The sequence below is a fragment of the Bactrocera tryoni genome, chromosome 2 (assembly GCF_016617805.1).
Source record: "Bactrocera tryoni isolate S06 chromosome 2, CSIRO_BtryS06_freeze2, whole genome shotgun sequence".
Taxonomy (NCBI): Eukaryota; Metazoa; Arthropoda; class Insecta; order Diptera; family Tephritidae; genus Bactrocera; species Bactrocera tryoni.
This window is the reverse complement of record NC_052500.1, coordinates 10,709,861-10,733,097: the sequence shown is the minus strand read 5'-3', so window position 1 is coordinate 10,733,097 and position 23,237 is coordinate 10,709,861. Positions and strand designations below refer to the sequence as shown.

General features: G+C 39.2%; 3 protein-coding genes across 4 annotated transcripts; 2 read left to right on the top strand and 1 right to left on the bottom strand.

Moving 5' to 3' along the window:
* Positions 1-83: 83 nt before the first annotated feature.
* On the top strand, positions 84-10,892 carry LOC120768971 (multiple epidermal growth factor-like domains protein 8). Of its 2 annotated transcripts, XM_040095767.1 has the most exons (8): positions 84-619; positions 697-930; positions 1,029-1,211; positions 1,266-1,620; positions 1,685-1,898; positions 1,963-3,265; positions 3,342-8,355; positions 9,597-10,892. In XM_040095767.1, exons 1-8 carry the CDS (start codon positions 197-199, stop codon positions 10,721-10,723), a joined length of 8,853 nt encoding a protein of 2,950 aa, XP_039951701.1. In that variant the 5' UTR covers positions 84-196; the 3' UTR covers positions 10,724-10,892. The 2 variants fall into 2 exon arrangements, with proteins under 2 accessions (XP_039951701.1, XP_039951702.1); XM_040095768.1 differs by lacking the exon at positions 84-619 and having other exon boundaries at positions 733-877.
* A 2,678-nt stretch (positions 10,893-13,570) lies between these two features.
* Positions 13,571-14,977, top strand: LOC120768441 (probable ribosome production factor 1). The gene has a single exon (XM_040095129.1). It carries the CDS (start codon positions 13,652-13,654, stop codon positions 14,912-14,914), a length of 1,263 nt encoding a protein of 420 aa, XP_039951063.1. The 5' UTR covers positions 13,571-13,651; the 3' UTR covers positions 14,915-14,977.
* Positions 14,978-15,004: 27 nt separating this feature from the next.
* LOC120768442 (peroxisomal biogenesis factor 19) lies at positions 15,005-16,763 on the bottom strand. The gene is made up of 6 exons (XM_040095130.1): positions 16,524-16,763; positions 16,290-16,425; positions 16,019-16,235; positions 15,827-15,913; positions 15,600-15,763; positions 15,005-15,538 (listed from the first exon to the last, which is right to left on the bottom strand). The coding sequence occupies exons 1-6, from the start codon at positions 16,573-16,575 to the stop codon at positions 15,292-15,294; spliced, it is 903 nt and encodes a 300-aa protein (XP_039951064.1). The 5' UTR covers positions 16,576-16,763; the 3' UTR covers positions 15,005-15,291.
* Between the last annotated feature and the right edge of the window lie 6,474 nt (positions 16,764-23,237).

Genomic DNA, 23,237 nt, shown 5'->3' with positions numbered 1-23,237 from the left:
TTCTTTCTGTGGAAAAAGTGTAAAAAAGTGCAAAAATTTAATAATAGTGCAATATAAAAGTCAATGTGTTAATTAGTGTTATTAACTGTATTGATGGAATAGCGTTCAGGCGCTCAATATCCATGTGAAATGGCTTTGAATATTTTGAGTACCAGCAACTTAATTTATGTGTAATTAGTATTCATATTTACACAAAATGTTAAAACTAAGAATAGCAAGATTCGTACGATTACGCACATTAACATGTTTAGCATTTTTGCTCTGTGTTTGTCCAAATCAACGTTGGGAAACACGGGCTGATCGCATCACATTATTACCTACAGTCCAGCATTTACAACATCATGCTCCATGCGATCGTAGTCGTAAAGTGTTCACTGAACCGTACGGTGAAATAAGTGACGGTCCTGCTGGTTTTAACTATACGCAGGATTCGCATTGCGAGTGGTTAATAAAGGCACGCAATGATAGTCAATTTATAACACTCACTTTCCATAGCATGGGCACCGAGTGCGCTTATGATTACATTTATGTGTATGATGGGGACTCATTTAATTCCACGCTACTAGGCAGTTTCAGTGGTCGTACCCAACCCCAGCGCTTGGTTGCGAGAAGTGGAAGTGTAAGAATTTTAAAATTTTCAGTCATCTTTTCACATAAAAGAATATGTTTCTTTTTTCTGTCAATATACATATACAGATGCTTATACTTATGTACAGTGACACAAATTATGTGCTCGATGGTTTTCGGGCTTCATATTACATATCAAATTGCTTGAATAATTGCCATAATCATGGGAAATGTGTGGGGCACCAATGCGTCTGTCATGGAGAGTGGGTCCTGCCTGATTGTGAAAGTGAGGCATGTCCAAATAAGTGCGGTGAGTCGCAAGGGCGTGGTAAATGCGTCAAAGGTATTTGCCATTGTGAAAAGGTATGTAAAACTTTAGCTTAAATATAAAACTATTGGAAGTTTTAATGCTCAATTTGTTTTTTAAATACCTTATTACAAAATTTTCTTTCTAAATACAGGGCTTCAGCGGACGCTTATGTGATTTATATATAAATCCTCAAGGCGGAAATTGGCGTTGGCTGGCCACCGACGCAGAGGGTATGACACCGCGTGCAGCGCATACTGCCGTTTATCTCGAAGAACATGATGCTCTTTATGTTTTCGGAGGTTATGACTTAAATAATGTTATCAATTCATTGCAAGTAAGTAAAATGTGTATGTTTTTATCCAACCAATGTAACTTTGCTTTCTTACAGATTTATCGCTTTAGCAGCAGTCAATGGGTTGATGAGTGGGGGCTTTTGTTACAAGATCACAATTATTCACAGAAAATAAATGCCACTTTACTCAAGGCAGTTTTGCAGCATAAAAGTGAAGACGAAGCAAAACTTTGGGGATTGCGTAGCGATGTATCATTCTTCCGAAATATTTTATATACGTTAGCAGAGTCTAATTTACATCAACGGCGCACACGCTCTTCACAGTTGATTGCAGATGTTAATGACAACACCACAAACGAACAAATACCTGAGTATTTTGAAGATATTTTAGAAGAGGTTACAGATAATAAACCCGCAGGTCGATACGGACACGCAGCAGATCGTGTGCCCGGTATATAAAAATATAATTAATCATGTGATAATGTAGTTAAGAACATTTTTCATATTACAACCAGGTGGTTTCGTGATATTTGGAGGCAAGAATGGAAACGGTAGTTTCTTCAACGATTTGTGGTTTTATAATAGCACAGAAAGTGGCGGCAAGTGGAAGCAATGGGCACGAAATTCAAAGCTGAAGCCACCTAAAGTGGCGCGCCACACAATAACATTAGCTGGCGAATACTTGTATTTATTTGGTGGTAGTCTCGAGACGGGCGAATTTTCATCGAAGTATTATATATTTATTTTATTTTTGAATAGTTAGAAAAAAGTCTTATATATACTTTTGTTTCAGAATATACCGTTTACGTTTGCCTATTTATACCAAAACCAAGTTCTTTGAACACCCAGTTGGTGATGATGAATCAACGAGTTCGGCCTATGAAAACGATGATGGTATATTTAATGGCGCTGATGAGGATGACGATGGTCAGTGGGAGTTCGTGCATCCGCGTGGTGGTAAATCTTTAGATGTGCGTCTAGCTGCGCACAGCACCGTCTACTATAGTGCAACAAATTCCTTAATTGTTTTTGGTGGCATCATGTCAAGTTTGGCGCGTTTCTCCAAGCTTTCAGATAGAATTTTTGCATTCCAATTAGATAAATTGCATTGGACAGAAATACTATACCCCCGCACTGCCTTACGTGACACAAACATTCCACACGAACGCGCCTTCCATTCCGCGACGATCTCCGGCAATTATATGATGGTCTTCGGTGGCTACACACACCGTCACAATAAGGACGAAATCTGCTATGACAATCAAATGTATTGGTATCATCTCAGTTGTCATATATGGATCAATCAAGTTGTATCGGCGGAAGAAAGTCTGTATCCAAAAAAACAAGGGGTATTTGCCCACGCAGCTGCACTGAGGCGGAACAATACATTATTGATTGTTGGAGGTTATCATGGCAACGTTAACGCCGATCTCTTTGCCTACGAACTGCCACAAGTACTACGTCTACAAAATCATGGCTACAATCCGGAGATGTCATGTCGTTTGCATACCTCACACACAGCTTGCCTATCGAATCCCGAGTGTGGTTGGTGTTCGGCCGACAGTAGCTGCTACGGACGCACTATTGGCGCTAATTGTACCACAAATTTGCAGACTACTCGCTGTCCCGGCATCTGTCCATCGCTTGGGGATTGCCATTCATGTTTGGTGCATGGCACACAGTGGCACACCGACACCGATCATTATTTCTCGGTCGCCAGCAAGTTGGGACTTAATGAGTGCACTTGGTGCGTTCAAAATGCTAAATGTCATCATCGTGATGATAACTATGGCATTTGCGGCGAAGATACACCATCACGCAGTCCTGGTTGGTGGGGCGAAAAGGGCACCGAAATACGACAACCCTCCCAATGTACCAGCAATGATAAGCGGCCCGGTCTTACATACATAAAATACCATCATCCGGTCAATTTGACGATGCCCGACTTTGTGGCTATCGTAAATGCGACGATGGTGGACTTTGGCTCGCCCGCGCCTGCAACGCAGTACGAACAGAAGCTGGAGGGCGAAATGTTGGCACGTTTGGTAGGCTTTGTGCGTCCTCAAAAAACTTGGGAGGAACCCTCCGAGATACAGGTTACTTTAATTATAACTATTTATATATTAAACCGTTATAAATAATTTTCTTTTTATAAATTTGTTTATGTTTTAGGTCTGCACCAGTTATTCCTCAGCATTCCTTCGCGCAGGTTTGGGCAAAAGCTTAGACTCACTTAAGGAATTGACTAATCGTTCTACAAATCAATCATACTGCGGTCCGGTTGAGATACCCAGCACAGACCAACCGTTTCTCATCGATTTTCAAGCACGACGTCGTGTCGGTCTATCCACTTTGCATAACGCCTATCAAAAAACGAAAATGGAATTGTATCACATATTCCACGGCAATCTAAATGCTTTCACCTTCGAGTACCTTGAACCCTACTACTCCGGAAATTGCACGCAATACGACAATTGTCTGCATTGCCTAACCGATTCGGCCTGTGGTTGGTGCGGCCTGACTGCAAAATGTGTCGAAAAAACTGTAAACGAGACTGAGACTTGCACGCTAGCTGATAGCTCAGCGCTTGCCAACAATGATGGCTACTGGGAATATCTCATCACACAACCGAGCCAGTGCGCCAACTGTTCCAACTACGTTTCCTGCAATGAATGCGTGACGTCTGGCCTGTGCGAATGGTGGACGGAGGAGGCACGTTGTGCACGTTTCGGCAAATCCGAACATGGTGTGCGCAATACTTCGATGTGTCCGATACCCTGCCGCTTGCGCACTTCATGCGATCAATGCTTAAACGAACGCGGCCGTTGCGTATGGTGCGAGGCGACATCGCAGTGCTTCAGTTTTGCCGTTTATACCAGCGAATACCAGTTCGGCATGTGTCGTGAGTGGTTGGATCAAATTGTTTTGAACGAAACGCAGCGCATTGCCGATTATACTCAGCTTGGGCATGATACCACTACTACTACGCTGCAACAACAACCGACACTACCTCAGAAACTACCTGCTACGCAGTGTAAATCCTGCACTTTGTACACCAATTGTACTTCTTGTCTGCGCACACTCAGCTGCGGTTGGTGCTTTGACCGCGACAATCCTATCGAAGGTGTGTGCATGCAAGGCGACTTTAGTCGTCCGTTTGGCAACTGTTCGCTAGCATTGAATAGTCCCACGCAGCATGATGCGGAATGGGCGTATGCGCAATGTCCCGACGTCGATGAGTGTGGCCTGGGTCTGCATGATTGTCACAAGGAAGCCAAATGCACGAATACGCATGGCTCGTATAATTGCCATTGTCGACGCGGTTACGTGGGTGATGGTCGGTTGTCGTGCGTGCGCACTTGTTACGAGAATTGTGTGCACGGTTATTGCTCGGGTTCATCTGACTATGTGTGCAAATGCGAACTGGGTTGGACTGGCACAGACTGTTCGATCAATTGCGGCTGTAACAATCATTCGACGTGTGTGGAACGTGTGGGCAAATGTGATCAATGCCAAGCGTGGACCGAGGGCGAGCGTTGTGAGCGTTGTCGTCAAGGCAGCTATGGCAATGCTACATCGGCCGACGGTTGCCATCCCTGTGAATGCAATGGCCATGGCAATCAGGATTTGGGTATTTGCAATGTCGGTACCGGCGAGTGTTATTGCAAGGACAACACAGTGGGTTTGAAGTGTGATCAGTGCGCTAACGGTTATTATGGTGATCCACGCGATGGCGGCCAATGCTACTTCCAATGCGAGTCGCGTGGCATGCTAACGAATATCGGACGAAGTGGTATCGGTTCGTATCAGTCATATAAAAATCCTTGGGGCGCGAGTTTGGAAGTGCGTGAATGCTTATGGATACTATCGCCGAAAACTCTACAAGCCGAGAAGTCGCTACTCCAGTTGGAGTTCGAATGGCCTAGTCTGGCGATGGACTGTGATGAGAATGCTGTTTACATATACGATAGCTTGCCCGATTTGACTGGTGCGACGCAGCAAAACCAATTAATATCGGTTGTGTGCTCGCCATATACGGCCACACACATCGTGGAAGCGCGCTCAAGTCACGTCACCGTTTACTATAAACAGGGTGGCGATCGTCAGAAATTCGGTTTTAATGCATTGTACACAGTGAAGAATTGCGCTGCGCGCTCCTGTCTGCATCCGCACATCTGTGACGAGCAGCAACGTTGCGTCTGTCCCGCCGGTTATGTGGGCGCACGTTGCGAGATCGAAATATGCCCGAAGAATTGCAATGCCAAACGCATGCAAGGCTACTGCGACACTGACTATGGCCGCTGTATTTGCAATAGCAGCTATGCGGGCGCCGATTGTGGCACGCTCATCAAGCCAAATCATCTGGTCGTTACAGATCTATTCAATACGCTACTGCTGAGTGACACCTATGAACATCTACGTAAAACCATACCGCGTTTCGGGCATTCGGTAAATGCCGATAGACGCGGCTCTCTCTGGATGTTTGGCGGTTATTCGCCATCACATGGTCCGCTCAATGATTTCCGGCAATTCGATGCGAAGAATGGCACATGGATGCAGGTGACTGTCGAATCGACACCGGACGACAAAATGCCGTTGGGTCGTTATTTTCATGCCTCGGAAATCTACTTGAAGAAACAAATAATTTTCATTTACGGCGGCATAAGCATACGCGGTGAACAAGAAGAGCGCACCTCACAACTCATACTCGACGATTTCTGGCAATTCTCCATACAAAATCAACGCTGGAGCGAAATTGAGCTGTTGCAGCGACGCGAGAAACCACCGGCACTGGCCGGTCACACATTGACCCAAATTAGGTACAATGAACGTGAGTCATTGATACTGATTGGCGGCATGACACGCAATAAATCGCGCCAGCTGGAGTTGTGGGAATTCAATTTGGAGACTTTCCGCTGGGAGCAGTTGTTGGCGTTGGGCGTACGCATGCCCGTGCTTTACGGTCACAGCACAGTATACAGCGCAGATTCGCATATACTCTATGTTTTTGGCGGTTACTCCGTTGAGCCACAGAACAAACTGTACGCGCTGAACTTGCAAAAGATGACTTGGACTGAGCTGCCGACATTCAAAGAGATGTCGCGTCCTGATGTCCTACTGCCGCGTGCGCGTTACTTTCACTCGGCTGCCACTACGGAAAACTACATGATCATCTATGGTGGACGCACACATCCTTATGATGCCAGCGATGTGCTGATTGCTTACATCTATGATTGCAATCAATGGATACGCTTGACGGAAGAGGTGCACGTGGTCGGCAGATTGCCGCATTCGACATACGCCGAGGCGATCTCCATAGATCATGATAGCAAAGCGATCTATGTAATTGGCGGTTGGGACGGTAGCGCGTCACAGAGTCACGTGACACGTATCAATTTACCCGATGATATTTGCCAATTGTGGAGTGCCAATAAATATTTGTGTCGCACACATAAAGGCTGCAGTTATTGTACGGTTTCCGGCACCTATAGTTCCGCCTCGTACTGTTTCTCCGAAGGCGACTCCGCTGTTTGTGAACATCGCAATGGTACTTTAGTCTACAACAATGGCGCGGCATGCGATGATGCATGGATGTCGCGACGCAATTGTTCCAGCTTTAGCACATGCAGCGCCTGTCTGGCCTCCTGGCCGACACATGTGGAGACGACGCCGGTGTGTCAGTGGTGCGACGAGTGTGGCATCAAGGGGCGTTGTGTACCGGCTGGTGTGGACTGTGAACGTCATAGCACATGGTGTAATAAGGAGATCAGTGTCGGTCTGCTAAATCTCTGTCCGCAACCGCAATGTCATACCTTGCACTGTGAGGCGTGTGTGATGAATGAGAATTGCGAATGGGCGCAGAGTGAGTTGGGTACAATCGAGTGTATTACCAAAGAGCTGGTAGAGCAAAATCAATATCGCATTATCGGTGAATGTCCGATGCCATGTCACATCTATAAAAACTGCAGCACTTGTCTGAACAACTACGACGAAAATCCGAAGGACTGCAAATGGTCAACGATGTTGAATAGCTGTATTTCACCACAATCACAACCGCTGCTCTGCGCTGGTGGCGTTTGTGGTCTGGTATTGGAGATGAATGAAACCTCACATTGTCCAGAACCCTGTCACGTCTACGATCATTGTTCCACTTGCTTGGAGCATGCGCATTGCGGTTGGTGTGCACGCGATGGATTCAACGGTGATGGCATCTGTACAGAGGGTTCACTTGAGAACAAACAGGAATACCCATCCGGTTCAACGTGTGATCTTATCTATACCTCGCGACGTAATGACTCACAGCTTACGCCAGCCGACGTGGTCTCTTGGCATTATGTGAAATGTCCGGCTGAGAATGAATGTACGAATGGCCACCACAACTGCAATCCGATTTCTGAGCGCTGTATCGACACAGATGTCGGCTACACCTGTCAGTGCGGTGAGGGTTATCGCGATGAGAATGGCACATGCCAGCCCGTTTGCAGTCAGGGTTGTGTGCGCGGCAAATGCATCAAGCCGGACAATTGCACCTGTGACTTTGGTTATGTTGGCGCCAATTGCAGTATACAATGTTTGTGTAATGGTCATTCGAACTGTGGAGGACCTGATCGGCTGGATGTGTGTCTGGAGTGTCACAACAATACCAAGGGTGCTCAATGCGAAAAGTGTAAACCATTATTTGTTGGCAATCCGAAGGAGGGTCACGAATGTGTGCCATGTCTGGGATACTGCAACGGTCACTCCGATGTTTGTTTGGCACAAGACTCCGATCCGGCTCACTTCAATATGACACGCGCCGAACTGGAAGAAGTATTGCAGGAAGGCCCCGAGAGCAATGCAACTTGTCTGCGTTGTGCGAATAGCACTGCGGGTGATCGCTGCGACACATGCATCGTTGGTTATTTTCGTGGTAGTGAAGATCATCATAAAGCTTGTCGGCCATGTCAGTGCCATGGACATGGCAACGTGTGCGATCCGGTAACTGGTGAGAAATGTAATTGTGGCAATAATACAGAGAGTGACGCAACTTGTACGGCGGGTGGTGGCAAAAACTCCGCCCAACTCTGCTGGAGTGTGCAATGTTCAAAATGTCGAGACTCGTATGCGGGCAACCCTATCGATGGTCATCAGTGCTACAAGCAAATAACTGTGGAATCGCGAATGTGCTTCGATGCCAAGCCAATAGGTAAGTAGAACTCAGTATTAGTTAAAACGTTGAAGACCCATAAAGTATATATACCTAGAAAAATAATAAGCGTGACAAGCTGAGCCGATTCGGCCATATCTATCAGTATGTATATACCTGAACTAGTCCTTCAGTTCCCAAGACACACGCCCCTTTCTCCCCAAGAAACTGTTGAACCGCCGACAATCAAGTTCTTCACGAAGTTTAATGCTTTGTTATCCAAGTAAAGTCGTTGTATGGCGTTAAGATTTCGACTGTCAACAACCCTAAAATTTTAGGTGTGACTTTCGACAGTCTGTGCTTCTTCACTCCTCATACGACCGCGATTAGCGCCAAAGTACAGGCCCTTCGGACTACGACAGGATGCCTCTTGATGTTCCCCATCGAACACCTGCATAGTGAGGCCCGTATGCTCCCAGTTAAGGAGCATAATGAACTCCCCTCCAAGCAGTTCCTGCAGGGATGGTTTCTGTGAAAGAAACTGCTCCTGATCCTTCTAGGAGCATCAAAAGATCTTTCCCCAACTACATAAAACAATGCGTCGACCAGACTTCGGACGCAACTAACTTCCGAAAAGACTGACCGTCATTCACAGTGGAGCCGCTAACACCTTCGTCGTCTCCCTCTTAGTGAATGGCGTACTTGGAGCCACCAGTCATTGAAGAAGAAGAGCTCGAGTTGCCGCGAGAAACCAGAGTGAGCCTTGCGCAGCTTCGTTCTGGATACTGTAGCAAGTTAAACTCCTACTTATCCAGAATAGACCCTGACATATAAAAAATATGTCCAGCGTGCAATGACGGAGACACATCCGCATGACATTAGCCACCTCCTTGCATGCCCTGCTAACCTTACTCATCTGACACTCTTCTGCCTTTGGTCCGACAGCACGTTTCCTGAGGATGATGTCAATAACAGCTTATCTAATCCTTACCAACCTAACGGGGATTAGGTACCCGTTTTAACAACAACAACATCAAGTCCTTGTATGAAAATTTTTTTTTATTTTATATTATAGTTTCGGCGTAACCGAAATTAACATTTATTCTTTCTTTCCTTTGTTTCCCAAAATATCCCTGGACCTTCTTTCTCCAAAACTACCTTAGGGTATACGACCTAAACTTATAGCCTATAATCCCATTTTTCGATTGTTGAGAATTGTTAACTCGTGTTCTCTAATATAACGAACATGTGCTGATTATTCGTTATTCGTATTTTTTCCCCCCATATTTTTTCTACCACAGAGGAGTGCAAATCTAAACCAGCGGCGCTTCGACCAGGTCAAACGGTATTTTTTGTTATACAACCACGTTTTATGAACGTCGACATTCGCATCATAATCGATGTTACGCAAGGCGAATTGGATGTGTTCATGTCACCACAAGATGACTCCTTCATTGTGGAGACCAACGAAACGACGGGCTTCCATGAAATCTTCCTGGATAATCGCTACAATTGGGTACCCAAAAGTAAGCGTAATCATCCGTTGCACATAGCAATGCCACGCACCGACAATATAACTGCCAGCAAACTGGTGATGCACGACAAACGCAATAGCTTCTATGTGCCACACATACAAGACTGCAAGAGTCACGGCGGGCATAGTTTCCATGTGAAGGATAAACATGCCAAGGATTTGAGTACACATGTCACGCTGAATCAATGCAACACACTGTTGCGGCTTTTTGGCCTAAAGAATCGTTTAGTGTTAACATTGCCGCAGAATGCTCATAATTTAAGTGCTACACGATTCTTCATAGCATTACGCGCGGGAGCCGGACCGGAGCACAGTTATGGTTCGGTAGTTTTTCGACAAGATCAACTACATATCGACTTGTTTGTGTTCTTTTCCGTCTTCTTTTCATGCTTCTTCCTCTTCCTGGCTGTATGCGTGGTTGTGTGGAAGGTGAAGCAAGCGGCCGACTTGCGACGTGCCCGACGTCAACATGTCGTCGAAATGTTACACTTAGCAAAGCGGCCATTTGCGCGCGTCTTCCTCACAGCTGGCGCTTTGGATATGGAAAGCCCACAGCCGGCACCGTCATCAGCGCGTTCGGTGCGTAATTTAACTGGTGCACGTGCGCGTCATGCAGCCGCCGGTACGCATGCGCCGGAAATATTGCTCATCGCTATTGAACCGACGGCGGACAATTTGGCGGCGGTGGGCACGGTGTTTGTCAGTTTACCCGGACGTCATAAAGCGCCGCTAAGCATGGCACTCGGCTCAGCGCTAATCACATATCCCAGACAATTTCCCTTAAACGCGCGCAATTTTATGCGCACCCAGCGTGGTGGTGGCGGTGCCGGCGGTGGCGCCGGTGCAGTAGCTGTTGGCGGTGGTGCGGCTGTGTTGGGCAATCATGCGGCGTAAGTATTTATAATTTAAGGTGCCTTGTTTTTTTTTTAAATAATTCTTTGCAGTGTACACTGGCTATAAACTCAATTTTTTTAGTTAGTGCAGTTCGCCTATTGGCGTTTGCTGTATTTTTATTGGTAGGAAGATATTTCTTTAGTTAATTTATTATTTTTTTCGAACAAATTATTTTTAATTAGCATTTTTTTTTATTTTTGTTTTTAACAATTTAAATAAGATTTTAAAGTTGTCATAATTTTTTCTTTAATTAAATTATTTATTATTATGTTTCATTATTTTATATTTTTTTATTTTAGTTTTTTATTTAATTTTATTTTCTTTATTTTTAAATTTTTATATATTTTTTTTTATATTATTTTTTTTATTTTTATTTTTAATTTTTTTATGTAATTTTTTTTTATTTTTGTTTTTATGTTTTGTTTTAGTTAAAACGTTATTTAATATTTTAACTAGTTTTTAGATGCATTTCTATTATATATTTTTAGTTTTTGTTTAGCTAAATTGTATTTGAGTTCATTTGTCAGTTCTTAACTGCTAAGGAAATGGATTAAACAAGGCACTATTACTTTATATAAAAAGCATGGATCAAATATAAAACAACTCGAATCGTTAAGTTAATAGTTTGTTGGTTTTTAGATAGAAAACAGTTTGGAGATTTATTGTATTCAAAAAATTTGACTCATGAGCAACTTCTGCATTTGATAACAAGTGTAATTTACTGAAATTTTTATATCAAATATTGACTTTAGTATTGTAAGAATTTAGTGAAAGAGTTTATCGAATCAATAACAAACACACAAACTACAAAAAATCATAAAAGACAAACTTATGTATGGACCCGTAGTTTAATGTAGCAATTTGAACGCTATGAAGTAGTTGTACTATATAATTTTTAGTAAATAAATGGTTGAGGATATTTAAGTGACAAAAAAAATTCTACAGTCATGACAAAAACACAACATGCATACAAGGTAAAAATAATAACAAAATACAAATTTTCAACACAATATTTTAGATAAAAGAAACTTAGTTGGATACATTCTAAAGGAATAGTACTCAATTATGAGTATGAAAGTAATTCGAAAGCGGTCAATTCCTTAAACTTATAAAAGAAATCAATTACCAGTGAACACTCTTTTTTACCGCATACATACATACACGATAAGTGCAATAGTCATATATGTATATGGAAAACTAAAACAAAACCATGCAGCTTACAAAGCCGTTTGTAATGACTGTAATGTAAAATTTGTATTATTTTTATATTTTTTTATTTTTATTTATTTGTAAATATTACATATGGTTGTTTATTTAAGTATTAAGCTTCTAAAATGTTTGCTCAAATATATCGTATATTTCATGATTGAAAATAATACAAAACTCGAAATGAGAAAAGCGTTATGAAAGCTGAATTGTAAATATTTACATGTATGTAAACTGATTTAGCAAACAATTTTGTATATACATATGTACCATATACTATATTGTTTTACAATTGTCATATGTGGATATAAACAAATTTATAGCAAATTTTTCAATTTACCGAACTTTTTTAAGTGATTGAAAGGCAATTTATATTTAATATTTTTTTGCTCTACATTTTTTCTCATTATATTTTTCACTTCACGAAAGAAACCTAGTTATTTAATGACATATTCTTAGAAAAAACCGCATATGACAATTGTTGCGTTGCTTTTGCGCCGAATCTCCTTTACCGTTATTACGCCGCTTTAAAATTTGTTTAGAAAAATATAGCTAGTTGCATCCACATTATTTGGCATATCTCACTAGTTAGATTATACACAATTTCTGCTTAATGCAAGCTACATTATATGTTGAATATAAATCTTATCAAAATTTTACTTAAGAAAATTTCGTTCTTTATATTTATATATTTAATTAATTATCTCGAATGGTTTGTGGACTTTTTATAATATACTATATACATATTTAGATTTACAAATGAATTACTATTTTTTTGTTGGCGATGCCATGACTTTCGTAAAGATAATAAATATTTACATTCATATGTATATTATTAATACAATTAACAACTATGGTTGTGTTGAAAATGTTGAACTATTTTTTTACTGTACAAATTTTAGTGAAATGTTTTTTTTTTGTGTATTTTTTATTTTAACATCAAAGTAAAGACAAGAAAAAAGTGCTGAATAAACACTTGACATATACATATATAATTAGGGATATAGTAATAATTGAAAATATATGTATTAATGTATCACGAAGAACAAATCGAACAATAATTAATTCAATCGAAAGAAAATACTATATAATAAAATTATTAAATGATAATAATTCTGACTATCCCAGTGTTTTGATAAATCGAAGTATTATAAGAATAATGCCATAGACGAATTGTAAAAATATATTGAGTATATAAAATTAAATAAAAACATAAAAAATTATAACAATAATTGTGTTACTAATGTAAATAGAGTGTTAATTTTTTTAATCGAGCGGTGTCACGTCGAGAGCTGCATAACAGAAATAGAAAGAGAATTCGAAATAATGGTCTATGATTTTAAAATGTTTATTATTTTTTAAATAATTTTAGTTATGTCAAATCATTTATTTGCACAATACTAAAAGAACTGTATTTTTTAATTTCTACGTTCTTAAAATTACTCTTTTTAGTTAATTGTATAACAAACTGTTTCTATTTCTAATTTTACAACGACCTAATTCTGTTTCTGTTTTGAGTTTTACTAACGCCCAAATTCTTTTTCTGTTTTTGGTATGCACCACTCAGTAGATAGAAAATATGCGGTGCTAGAAATATAACTAAACTATTGTGAATATGCAAAGTGGAAGAAGAAGATGTACAAAATAGTTTACATTTTCACACACGTGCCGCTAGTTTGTAATTAAATTCTCTTAATAAAGTGCTTAAAATATAAAATAAATATGAAGAAGAAGACACAAAATAAGCCTGTTGAGTCCGACAGTGATTCCAGCTTTGACGAGGATGAACCACAAACGATAGAAGAGCAGGAAGACGTGGACTCAAGCGACGAAAATGAACTTCCTACTACCAGCAATGCCAAAAAGACAACAAAATCCAAATCAATTAAAGCTACCGCTAAGGATGACAGTGACAGCAGTGAAGATGAAGATGCAGGCATGGATGAGAACGAGGACGATAACGAGAGTAAAAATAAATCTACACAGGACGACAACAATGAACAGGACAAAGACGGTGATGATGACAATGATGGTGACGAGAAGAGCGATGATGAAGACGCTGAACCAGAGGTTCGCATGCCCGTTATCAATCCTTTGGCGTTTATGAAGAACAAAGATCAACGTATGGCACTGTTTAAAAAAATGAAAAAGGAGAAACACAAACAAAAAATGCAAGAAAGACGTGCACGTCGTAAAGCTGGCTTACCTGCAAATCCCGGTCACACAATAGAAAGTTTGCGTGAAAAAGATCAGACAACAGTAGCTAACTTGGAAGATTCTGATAATGAAGAGCTACGTAGGGAACTACAAATGGACGACTTTAGTTCTTACTTTGAACGTAGTTATGAGCCAAAAGTGTTGATTACTTTTGCCGATAATCCCGTAACGAAAACTCGAAAGTTTGGACTTGAATTAAGTCGTATATTCCCAAATGCATTAGTAAAAATACGAAATAGATCATCGGTTAAAAATATATGTAAAAGTGCTATTCGCGAAGAATACACAGATGTAGTAATTATTAACGAAGATCGCCGCAAACCAAACGGATTACTTGTAATACATCTTCCCAACGGTCCAACGGCACATTTTAAATTGTCCAATGTGCAACTAACTTCAGATATCAAGCGTGATCACAAAGAGATAACAAAACACCGACCAGAAGTAATACTGACAAACTTTACTACAAGACTTGGTTTAACCGTTGGCCGTATGCTGGGTGCACTTTTCCACCACGACCCTGAGTTTAAAGGGCGACGTGCAGTCACTTTCCACAATCAACGTGATTACATATTTTTCCGTCACCACCGTTATGAATTCACAAAAGAGGGCAAAAGGGTAAACTTACGTGAGATGGGACCACGTTTCACTTTGAAATTACGTTCATTACAGGAAGGTTTGTTCGACAGTAAAACAGGTGACTATTCGTGGATAATTACAAACAAACGACACGCTATGGAGGCTTCTCGTCGCCGTTTCTTCTTGTAACCTGTTTTTTTAACAGTTAAAATTTTGTTGAAAAAATATTTAAATAAATATATAAAATGTAAATCTCCGGTTTATTCAAAAGTTTAAAGATTTCTTTGTTATCAAAACTTTTTTTGTTTATTAATTACGAGTTAATTTTTCATTCAAAAACATTAAAACAAATGTTGTGGTATTTCATATTACACACCCAAAATGATTTCAACAAATTAATATGAAATGAACATAGAATACAAAGAATTATGTCTTTGCGCAAAAAACGATAACTAAAATGATATTGTAAAACAAATTTCTAAATACTAATATTAGATATCAGAGTTGCTACCTTGTCACATTCTAAAATGTGTTTTCAACTCAATGTATACACTGTAATCTACAGATTACATCATAGGACACTGGGGATTCGCTCCAGCACCTGCTGCACCAGCTAAGTTGGGGTCTAACATAGGGAGATCACCAGCTGTTTCGGCCAAAATTTCTTGAGGCGGGTTTCCGAATTCTTGCAATCTGCGCATATGATCTAATACAGCCTTGAACTTTTCACGCTTAACTGTTGCAGAATCGTCTGGTTTCTCTGCTTCCAATTGTTTCTCAAGGACTTTATAGAGCTCCAATTGTTTCTCATATCTAAAATATTTTACGTACAGTTGTACCAATTTATAAGAATAATTATAGACTGAAAGCATACCGTTCCCTATCTTCTGCACTAATTTTGTCGCCATGTTGTTCAAAGTATTTTGGATACTTTTCCACCAACTCCTTTATGCTTGGTAACAAGATCTCAGCACTCAGCAAACTTTGCATCATGCCTTCCATAAATGGCAGGAACATGTTATTGTCACCTTCACCGGGCTGTGCAATTTAATAAATTCTTGTGAAATCTTTCTTTTATGTAAAAGTTGTAGCAATACTAACATTTTCTAAATTAAGTCCGCTAAACATGTTAGCAACATCATTCTCCGAAACAGGTGCGCTGAGATTTTCTGAACCTTCTTGTAAGCCCTACAAAAACAAAAAAGAACCAGATGAATTTTTAGTACATTAGCCACATAGGTGTCAGGTGCTTATTTGAATAGCAAAAACACACTAACTTCATCGTACACACACCTTTAGAGCTTGTGCTATGCTATCTGAATATTTGGCCACATCTTCATCAGTTGCTGGATTTTCCCCTTGTAAGGTCATAGCCGCTGCCTCGGCCATTTTCTTGAAGCCGGCTAAAATTTGATCCGGATCTTGCGGCATTGGTGGTAACTCACCACTCGGGGTGTTGGGACCACCAAAAAGTGTCTGCATGCGTTCAGCTAATACATTTGCCTGTTCACTGCATTGAATAAAAAGTAAAATATACATTTTTTTATATAACTACTATGCTTACATAAAAAATGCATCTGGATCGGCTGCAGTTCCGGCATCTGCGGCACTACCGGCGGCTGATCCATTTGTGGTCAAACTATTATCTGCATCTACCGTACTAGCAGATGAACTTTTCTTATCGAAATCTTGCAGGGCATCTATAAATATGCACATAGCGTTAGAGAAGTATTAACTTTCATTCACATTATATAATATAGTAGACCCATGTTGTTATGGGCGTGCACATTGGACTTACTGTCAAGCAGCTCATCCAATTCCTTTTTGTCATTTTGTTTGTTCTCAGACATTTTACTAAGGAAGTTTAAGATTTATCACTCACAAAAGTTCGTTGTTTCTAATAAATGGGTTTTTCGTTAACTTAGCACAAGCCGTTTTGTAATTATTAATTAAAAAATTTATGAAAATGAAATATGTGTGCGTAATAATTGCACAAAATTACACTTCACGTCACGTCTGCTGTTCGCTGCTCATCTGGGTATGTGATGCTGCCAGAATGTAAGTTTTATAACAAATCTATAAAAAAAATATTAGCAAGTGCCGTGAAATACTCTGATTTAAAATAATCAATTCTAATTTGGCAATATCTGGCATCACTAGTAAGAAGCAAGGTTGTTTCGTTGCCCGTAAATAGAATTTAAAACATTTTTGTATTTTATTACTTTAATTCATATGTATATTGTTTTAATAAAAATAACTTAACTCTTTAACAAACAAACGTTCAAGCTTTTGTGAATATAGAATGTGGTTTTTCTCTCTCTCCATTTTGACATTTTCCTCTTTCTCCATTTTTGACAGTTTGTCAAAGAGGTTAGAAAAGCTTTGATCGTTAAGTGGAGTGATTAATTTCAATTTGTATAATTTGCATAAACGATTTAATAGAAAATCATTTAAATAAATACAATGTGATTTTTGAACAGCAAATGCATACGTTTAATAAAATAAATTATAATTTTGTGTATAAAATGTGTTGAATGAACAATGCTCTCCCTTTGCGGATGCAAGATTTTGAAGTGTGTGAATGGCTTTAAATAAGCACATTTCATTTGCAATGGTGTAATATTAGATCATTTTGTACTTATTAAAAGTAAAAAGTGTATAAAACTGTATTAGTTATTATGTCATATTTTCAATATTTAAATAGCTTGCATTAAAATATTTGTATGCATGTGTATGAGCATAAAGTTGGAGGAAGTGAAATTCAAAGCAACAGGCATACACTAACAACAATTTGAAGCTCAGTGTAGAATGAAGGATTTCGTATTTTTGCTTCCTCCTCCTTCACTTTTGACAGTTTGCAAAAGAAGTTAGTAAAAGCTGCGACTGTTCTGTGCAATGATTGTTTTGTTTTGTAAAATTTTGCGTGAATTGGTAAAAATAACCACTTAAAACACATAAAACAAGTTCAATATAATATGGAAAGTGCTAAAAAGTAAGCGCAGCAATATAGTGTAATGTGTGAAATAAAAATTTCGATATTCCTCTGGTGTTTGACATTGTTGAGTGTTTGGAAGTCTTAAAATAAGAGAATATCATTTGTAAAGTAAATATTAAGCTGTGTTTACAATCATAAAGTAAATATAATTTATTGTGGCACCTTTTGATTGCTTATATGTATATGTAGCTTGCATTCAAATTTGGGCTATGCCTACCGGAGACATGCATAAACATGTAGGATGCATGCATAAACACGGAGGAAGTGAAATTTCAACAAGCATACATACATACATACGTATGTATGCATATAGTTTGAAGTGCAGTGTACTAGTGTTTAAAATTTTCAGTGCTTATTAAATTCTTAAAGCTCTTTAATGTGTTTGAAGTGCAGTGTGCTATTGTTTAAAATTTTCAGTGTTTATTAAATTCTTAAAGCTTTTTCATGTGTCCTTAGAGCCTTATGTGTTATATACAGAGGCTCATCTTGTCAGCACAGTTAACCTATGAATGGATAACATCGTTTTCAAACCTTATTGAATTCAAAAACAATTTGAAGGTACATTTCATCTCAAAGTAAGTACAATAAATATACATTGGTTTTATATGTATGCAAAAAGCGTTTAATATTGAACTTTTAACAAATGATAGTTATTTCTGTTAATATTGTATTTAGAAAATCCTGATATTTTTAAATTTTGAATCAAGCGTTATTATGATTTTATTAATTTTCCAACTCACAAAAAAACATGCCGTTATTATTTACTATAATTTGTATGCAGCGTCTTAAAATATGCAAAAGTATAGTACTCAGTTCAGTGTTTGCCTTCGCTTTTTAACAATGGAATGAGCTAAATATGTCGTATTGGGATAATTGCTTTACTTACACACATACATACATATGTAAGTGTGAAAAGGTTGAGGTGAAATTTAGGAGCCTCTTAAACAACTTAATATTTCGAGAATGTTTGCTTATCGCACTTTTGATTGTTTTTCCCAAATGTCTACTGTTGAAGTCGGAAAAAGAGTTGGTCGACTTTTCTTTCTTCGAAGATTGCACCGTAGCCTTGGACAATATCAACGCTTAATTGGTTGAAGATATCTCGTCAAATAAAAAAGTTTTCCATATAAGAACTTGATTCAGACCGTTCAGGTTGTATCCTAAGCAACAACCCACGTAAAATTCCTTTAAAAAAAACTTTATAAGATCTCTTATGTTTCCTTTTGCGTGTTATAAACATCGTACCATCGTAATATACACTGTTCAGGGTATAAAACCAGTCCGCTAACGCATTCGCAGAAATCCCTTTAGAACATAGATAATCTCTACAGGAAAGCATAGCGTCGGTCAACTGGTAATCTTCTGACGACCCGCTTGAAGCAAATTAAGCGCCACAGATGTAAGCGGCTTCTTCAGTGGCATGCGTTTAACGGCCATGAAATATCCTTTATGCAGATGAGACAATTTTCACTGTTAAAGGATTTTTTAAGTTTTTTTTAAAGAGATAGATCTTTAAGTTTATTATCATTTATTAACATATGGTATATTTCGACTGCATAAATATAAATTTCAAGCCAGAAATCGACATTTTTGATTGATAATAGACGATTCTTAAAATCAATATTCTTGGTACGTTGCTGCGATGATGATTGGCTGCGTGGAAGTCCAGATTTAATTCCATTTATGGTCAGAGTTGGAATATCCCACTGAAAGTTAGGAAGTCTCAAAAAATCTCTGAGCCAAACACAGCGTATTCAGTACCATTAAAAACTTTGCGTATCGTATGTATGTAACTTTTGTTGTTGTGAACACAGTTCTTCGTTATAACAAAGCGCCTAAAACTCATACAAAAGCCAACAAACCGCTTAATTTATCATATCTTAAGGCCAACCAGCCATGATTTCAAACCTTTGTGACCAGCTCGATCAACACCCACATATCCATATGTACATTCGCATATATCTGCGTACCTACCTACACCTGAATATGGCTACGAAACATATGCTGCTAAATTGGGGAACACCGACAAAAATTGACAAGTACTTCGAAACTCACTCATATGCGGGAGTATATGTGTGCGTGCACATTTGCATATGAACTTAAAGATGCCTGTGGTAAATTGTTACTAAATGGCATAAAAGATATTTCCACTTTCCACATGTATGTAACATAAATGCATGCATGAATTTCCCACTGACTGATATTTCCAATAAAAACCAACTGGACACACAACGTGACGGTTGGGCCGATGAATAGGCAAAGGTAAATCTTGACCCACAAACATATAATGCCAGCAATTAAAAGTGTCTTTCGCCATGGTGCCATCCACTATAAGTGTATATAAACGAATGCATGTACAAATAAATGTAGATATTTATGGTGTGGTTGTGCTAACTGTTTGTTAAGAAATAGTGCGAACTAGCCGCGCATGCACACCCGCGCAAACACTCAGAAGGGTTAATCACATTCGTTGCGCTACATGAAGGAAGAATTCTTTTCACCTGGAAGAGAAACTGTGTCTGCGCTACTGTCGAACACCAAACACAAGCATCAAGACAAAAAAATAATAACTAAAATATGTATGTATGTATATTAAAATATTTGCTGCTTGTTTTGTAGGTGGGCGGAGGTGGAAAGCCCACCGTGGCATGAGCAACCCCAACATGCAAGTTATTCCTTTATTTATTTGAATGTTGTTCAATAGACCGACCTTTCGTTGTTACATTTTAATGCGATTATCCCTGGTAATGGATTTAATCATGACAAATAAGCGTCTAAGCGCATGAAAATGCTAGCAAAATATTTGCAAAAGTCAAACCTTACCCACATCTCTAGTTGACCTTTAGTATCTACATACATACGTCGCGTATGGTAGCTCACGCCTCTGCTGTAGTATTTAGTTTACATATGTATGTATGTATTTTTCCTTGGTTGTTGTCAGTTGAATGCATTTGTGGGTGTTACTGTTTCAGCTTCCACGGCGTTTTAGCGGAAATTCAGATCAGGTAAAATTGAGAGCAAGCGTGCGCTTTGAATAGATCTCTATCCACTCATAGTTATGTATGTGATGCATGTATTTGTATTTAGTTTTATGGCTGTGTGTGCAAAATTCTTAAAAAACCTTAAGTGAAATATTGAAAAGTTTAAAGGGTGTTTATTTTGGGACATGTGGTTTTCAAGATGAAATAAAACGCATATATAATAATTTATTGCTATCACCAAATATTTAGCTCTATTATAAAGATAAAGGTTCAATTATACATAGGTGTCATATCCATAACCATATATCAGCTGATCGAACCAACTTTACGGGAAACACTGTTTCCAATTAGTGGTGTCCAACCAAAACATTATAACTATAACCATTAATCATGGCCAACTTCTTCTTCTTTACTCGCATAGACACCGTTTACATGGTTACAACTGAGTTAATAACATCGCGCCAGTCGTTTTTTCCTTTCGCAATGTGGCGCCGATTGGAGATTCCAAACGAAGCCAGGTCCTTCTCTACCTAATCTTTCCAACGGAGTGGAGGCCTTCCCTTTCCTCTGCTTCCCCCGTCGGGTACAGCTACTTTCAGAGCTGGAGAGTTTTCGTCCGACCTATCAAAACCTAGCCAGCGTAGCCGCTGTTTTTAATTCGCTGAACTAGTCAATGCCGTCGTATACCTCATGCGGCATTCGCCGTTCCAATGCGCAAATGGCCATAAATCTTCCGCAGAACCTTCCTCTCGAAAACTCGTAACGTCAAGTCATCTGATGTTTTCATCGTCCGTGTCTCTGTACCATATAGCACCATAGTGATGATGATTAACTTGTAGAGTTTGGTTTTTGTTCGTTGAGAGGTCTTTAATTCTCAATTGCCTACTCAGTCCAAAGTAGCACCTGTTGGCAAAAGTTATCCTGCGTTGGATTTCGAGAACATTGTTGCTATTAATACTGATTCCAAGATAGGCGAAATTATCTACGACTTCGAAGTTATGACTGTCAACAATGACGTTGGAGCCTAGTCCCGAGTGCGACGACTGTTTGTTTGATGACAGGAGTTATTTAATCCTGCTCTCATTCACGGCTAGACCCATTTGCTTTGCTTCTTTATGCATACTGGAGAAAGCAGAACTAACGGCGCGGTTGTTAAGGCCAATGATATAAATATCATTCGCGTACGTCAGCAGCTGTACACTTTTATAGAAGATGGAGTTATTTTCTCCAATAGTAGATTGAAGAAGTCGCACGAAAGGGAGTCTCCTTTTCTGGTATCGAAGGGCTCGGAGGGGTCCTTTTCGATCCTGACGGATCTTTTGGTATTGCTCAACGTCAGTTTACACATAAAAAAATTTGTAGCAAGCCAAGAAAATTTTTAAATTTTTTTTACGGATTAGTCCGGGTCATATTTGATTTTGAGTGTATTATTTGTAAATATTTTCACTTAACATATTTTTATATCATTCGGCTCATTCGCGTATATCATTCTTTTTATAGAAATGCATGAAAATGTGTTAAATCGTGGCCAATGCAATTTAAACGCTTTATTTTTTTCCTGGAAATTTGGGATAAAGTTCAAAACTTCCTTTTGCGTGCCATGTCAGCGTCGAAGGAGTCTGGGTCGTAGCTATGTGTATTCGTACTAAATGCACTCACTATTTATACCGCTATTTGCTCAATAAACGCCCGAATAATGTGACCGAAGCGTGCTGTTGCGCCGCTGAGGCTTCATCAAAGCACTTTCATGCCCAAGTGCCATGCTAATGAGCCCTCAACTAGGAGACAGCCTGTCTTGCAAACGAAACCGTATGGCGTTTTCCAGTGCTGTAAAAAATAATCTTCCTTTTTTGTGCGTAATATAAAGTTGCGGTTTGGAAAACCGGGTGGCACTTGAACGCTTCGTTTTGTCAATTATTCACACAAGAGGAATTCTTCAAATAAAGAGTGATTATTAGGAAATCAGGCGCATTTCAATTATATACGCTACTGGGACAATTTCTTAATACTTCGAATGCAATATATACGAACTTTAAAATATTTTACAATATTTTTATGCAAATATTTATTTTTTATGTTGAAAGAAGCGCCGAAATAATTATACTTTACAACCAATTGTCACCTTTTGGATACTGTGCCACAGAAAAATTCCCACTTAATTTCATAGCAGAGTGACCGAAGTCAGTGATTAATGATTTCCTCCACATGCTGTGGCCACAAGAGGCAGACTCGGGCAGTCAGAGAGGCAAGCAGGCAGCCAGTAGTAAGCTGTTAGATGAGATTTTAATCGGCATATATCCGAAACGATACATTTTCCCAATTAGTTGAGGGTAACATTGCGTGCCTTGGGCCAGCATCATTCACCTGATAAATGCATCACTTTTGCTCTCACTTCATAGTCACTACGAGCATATTGTTTTTATGACGCTACATAGCGGTGACGCACAAGTGGTTTTCATACGATGATCTATCGTTAATTTACGACAACAAACTCTCTTTGTGTTAAATATGTTTATAAGTAAAAAGTAGGCAATCG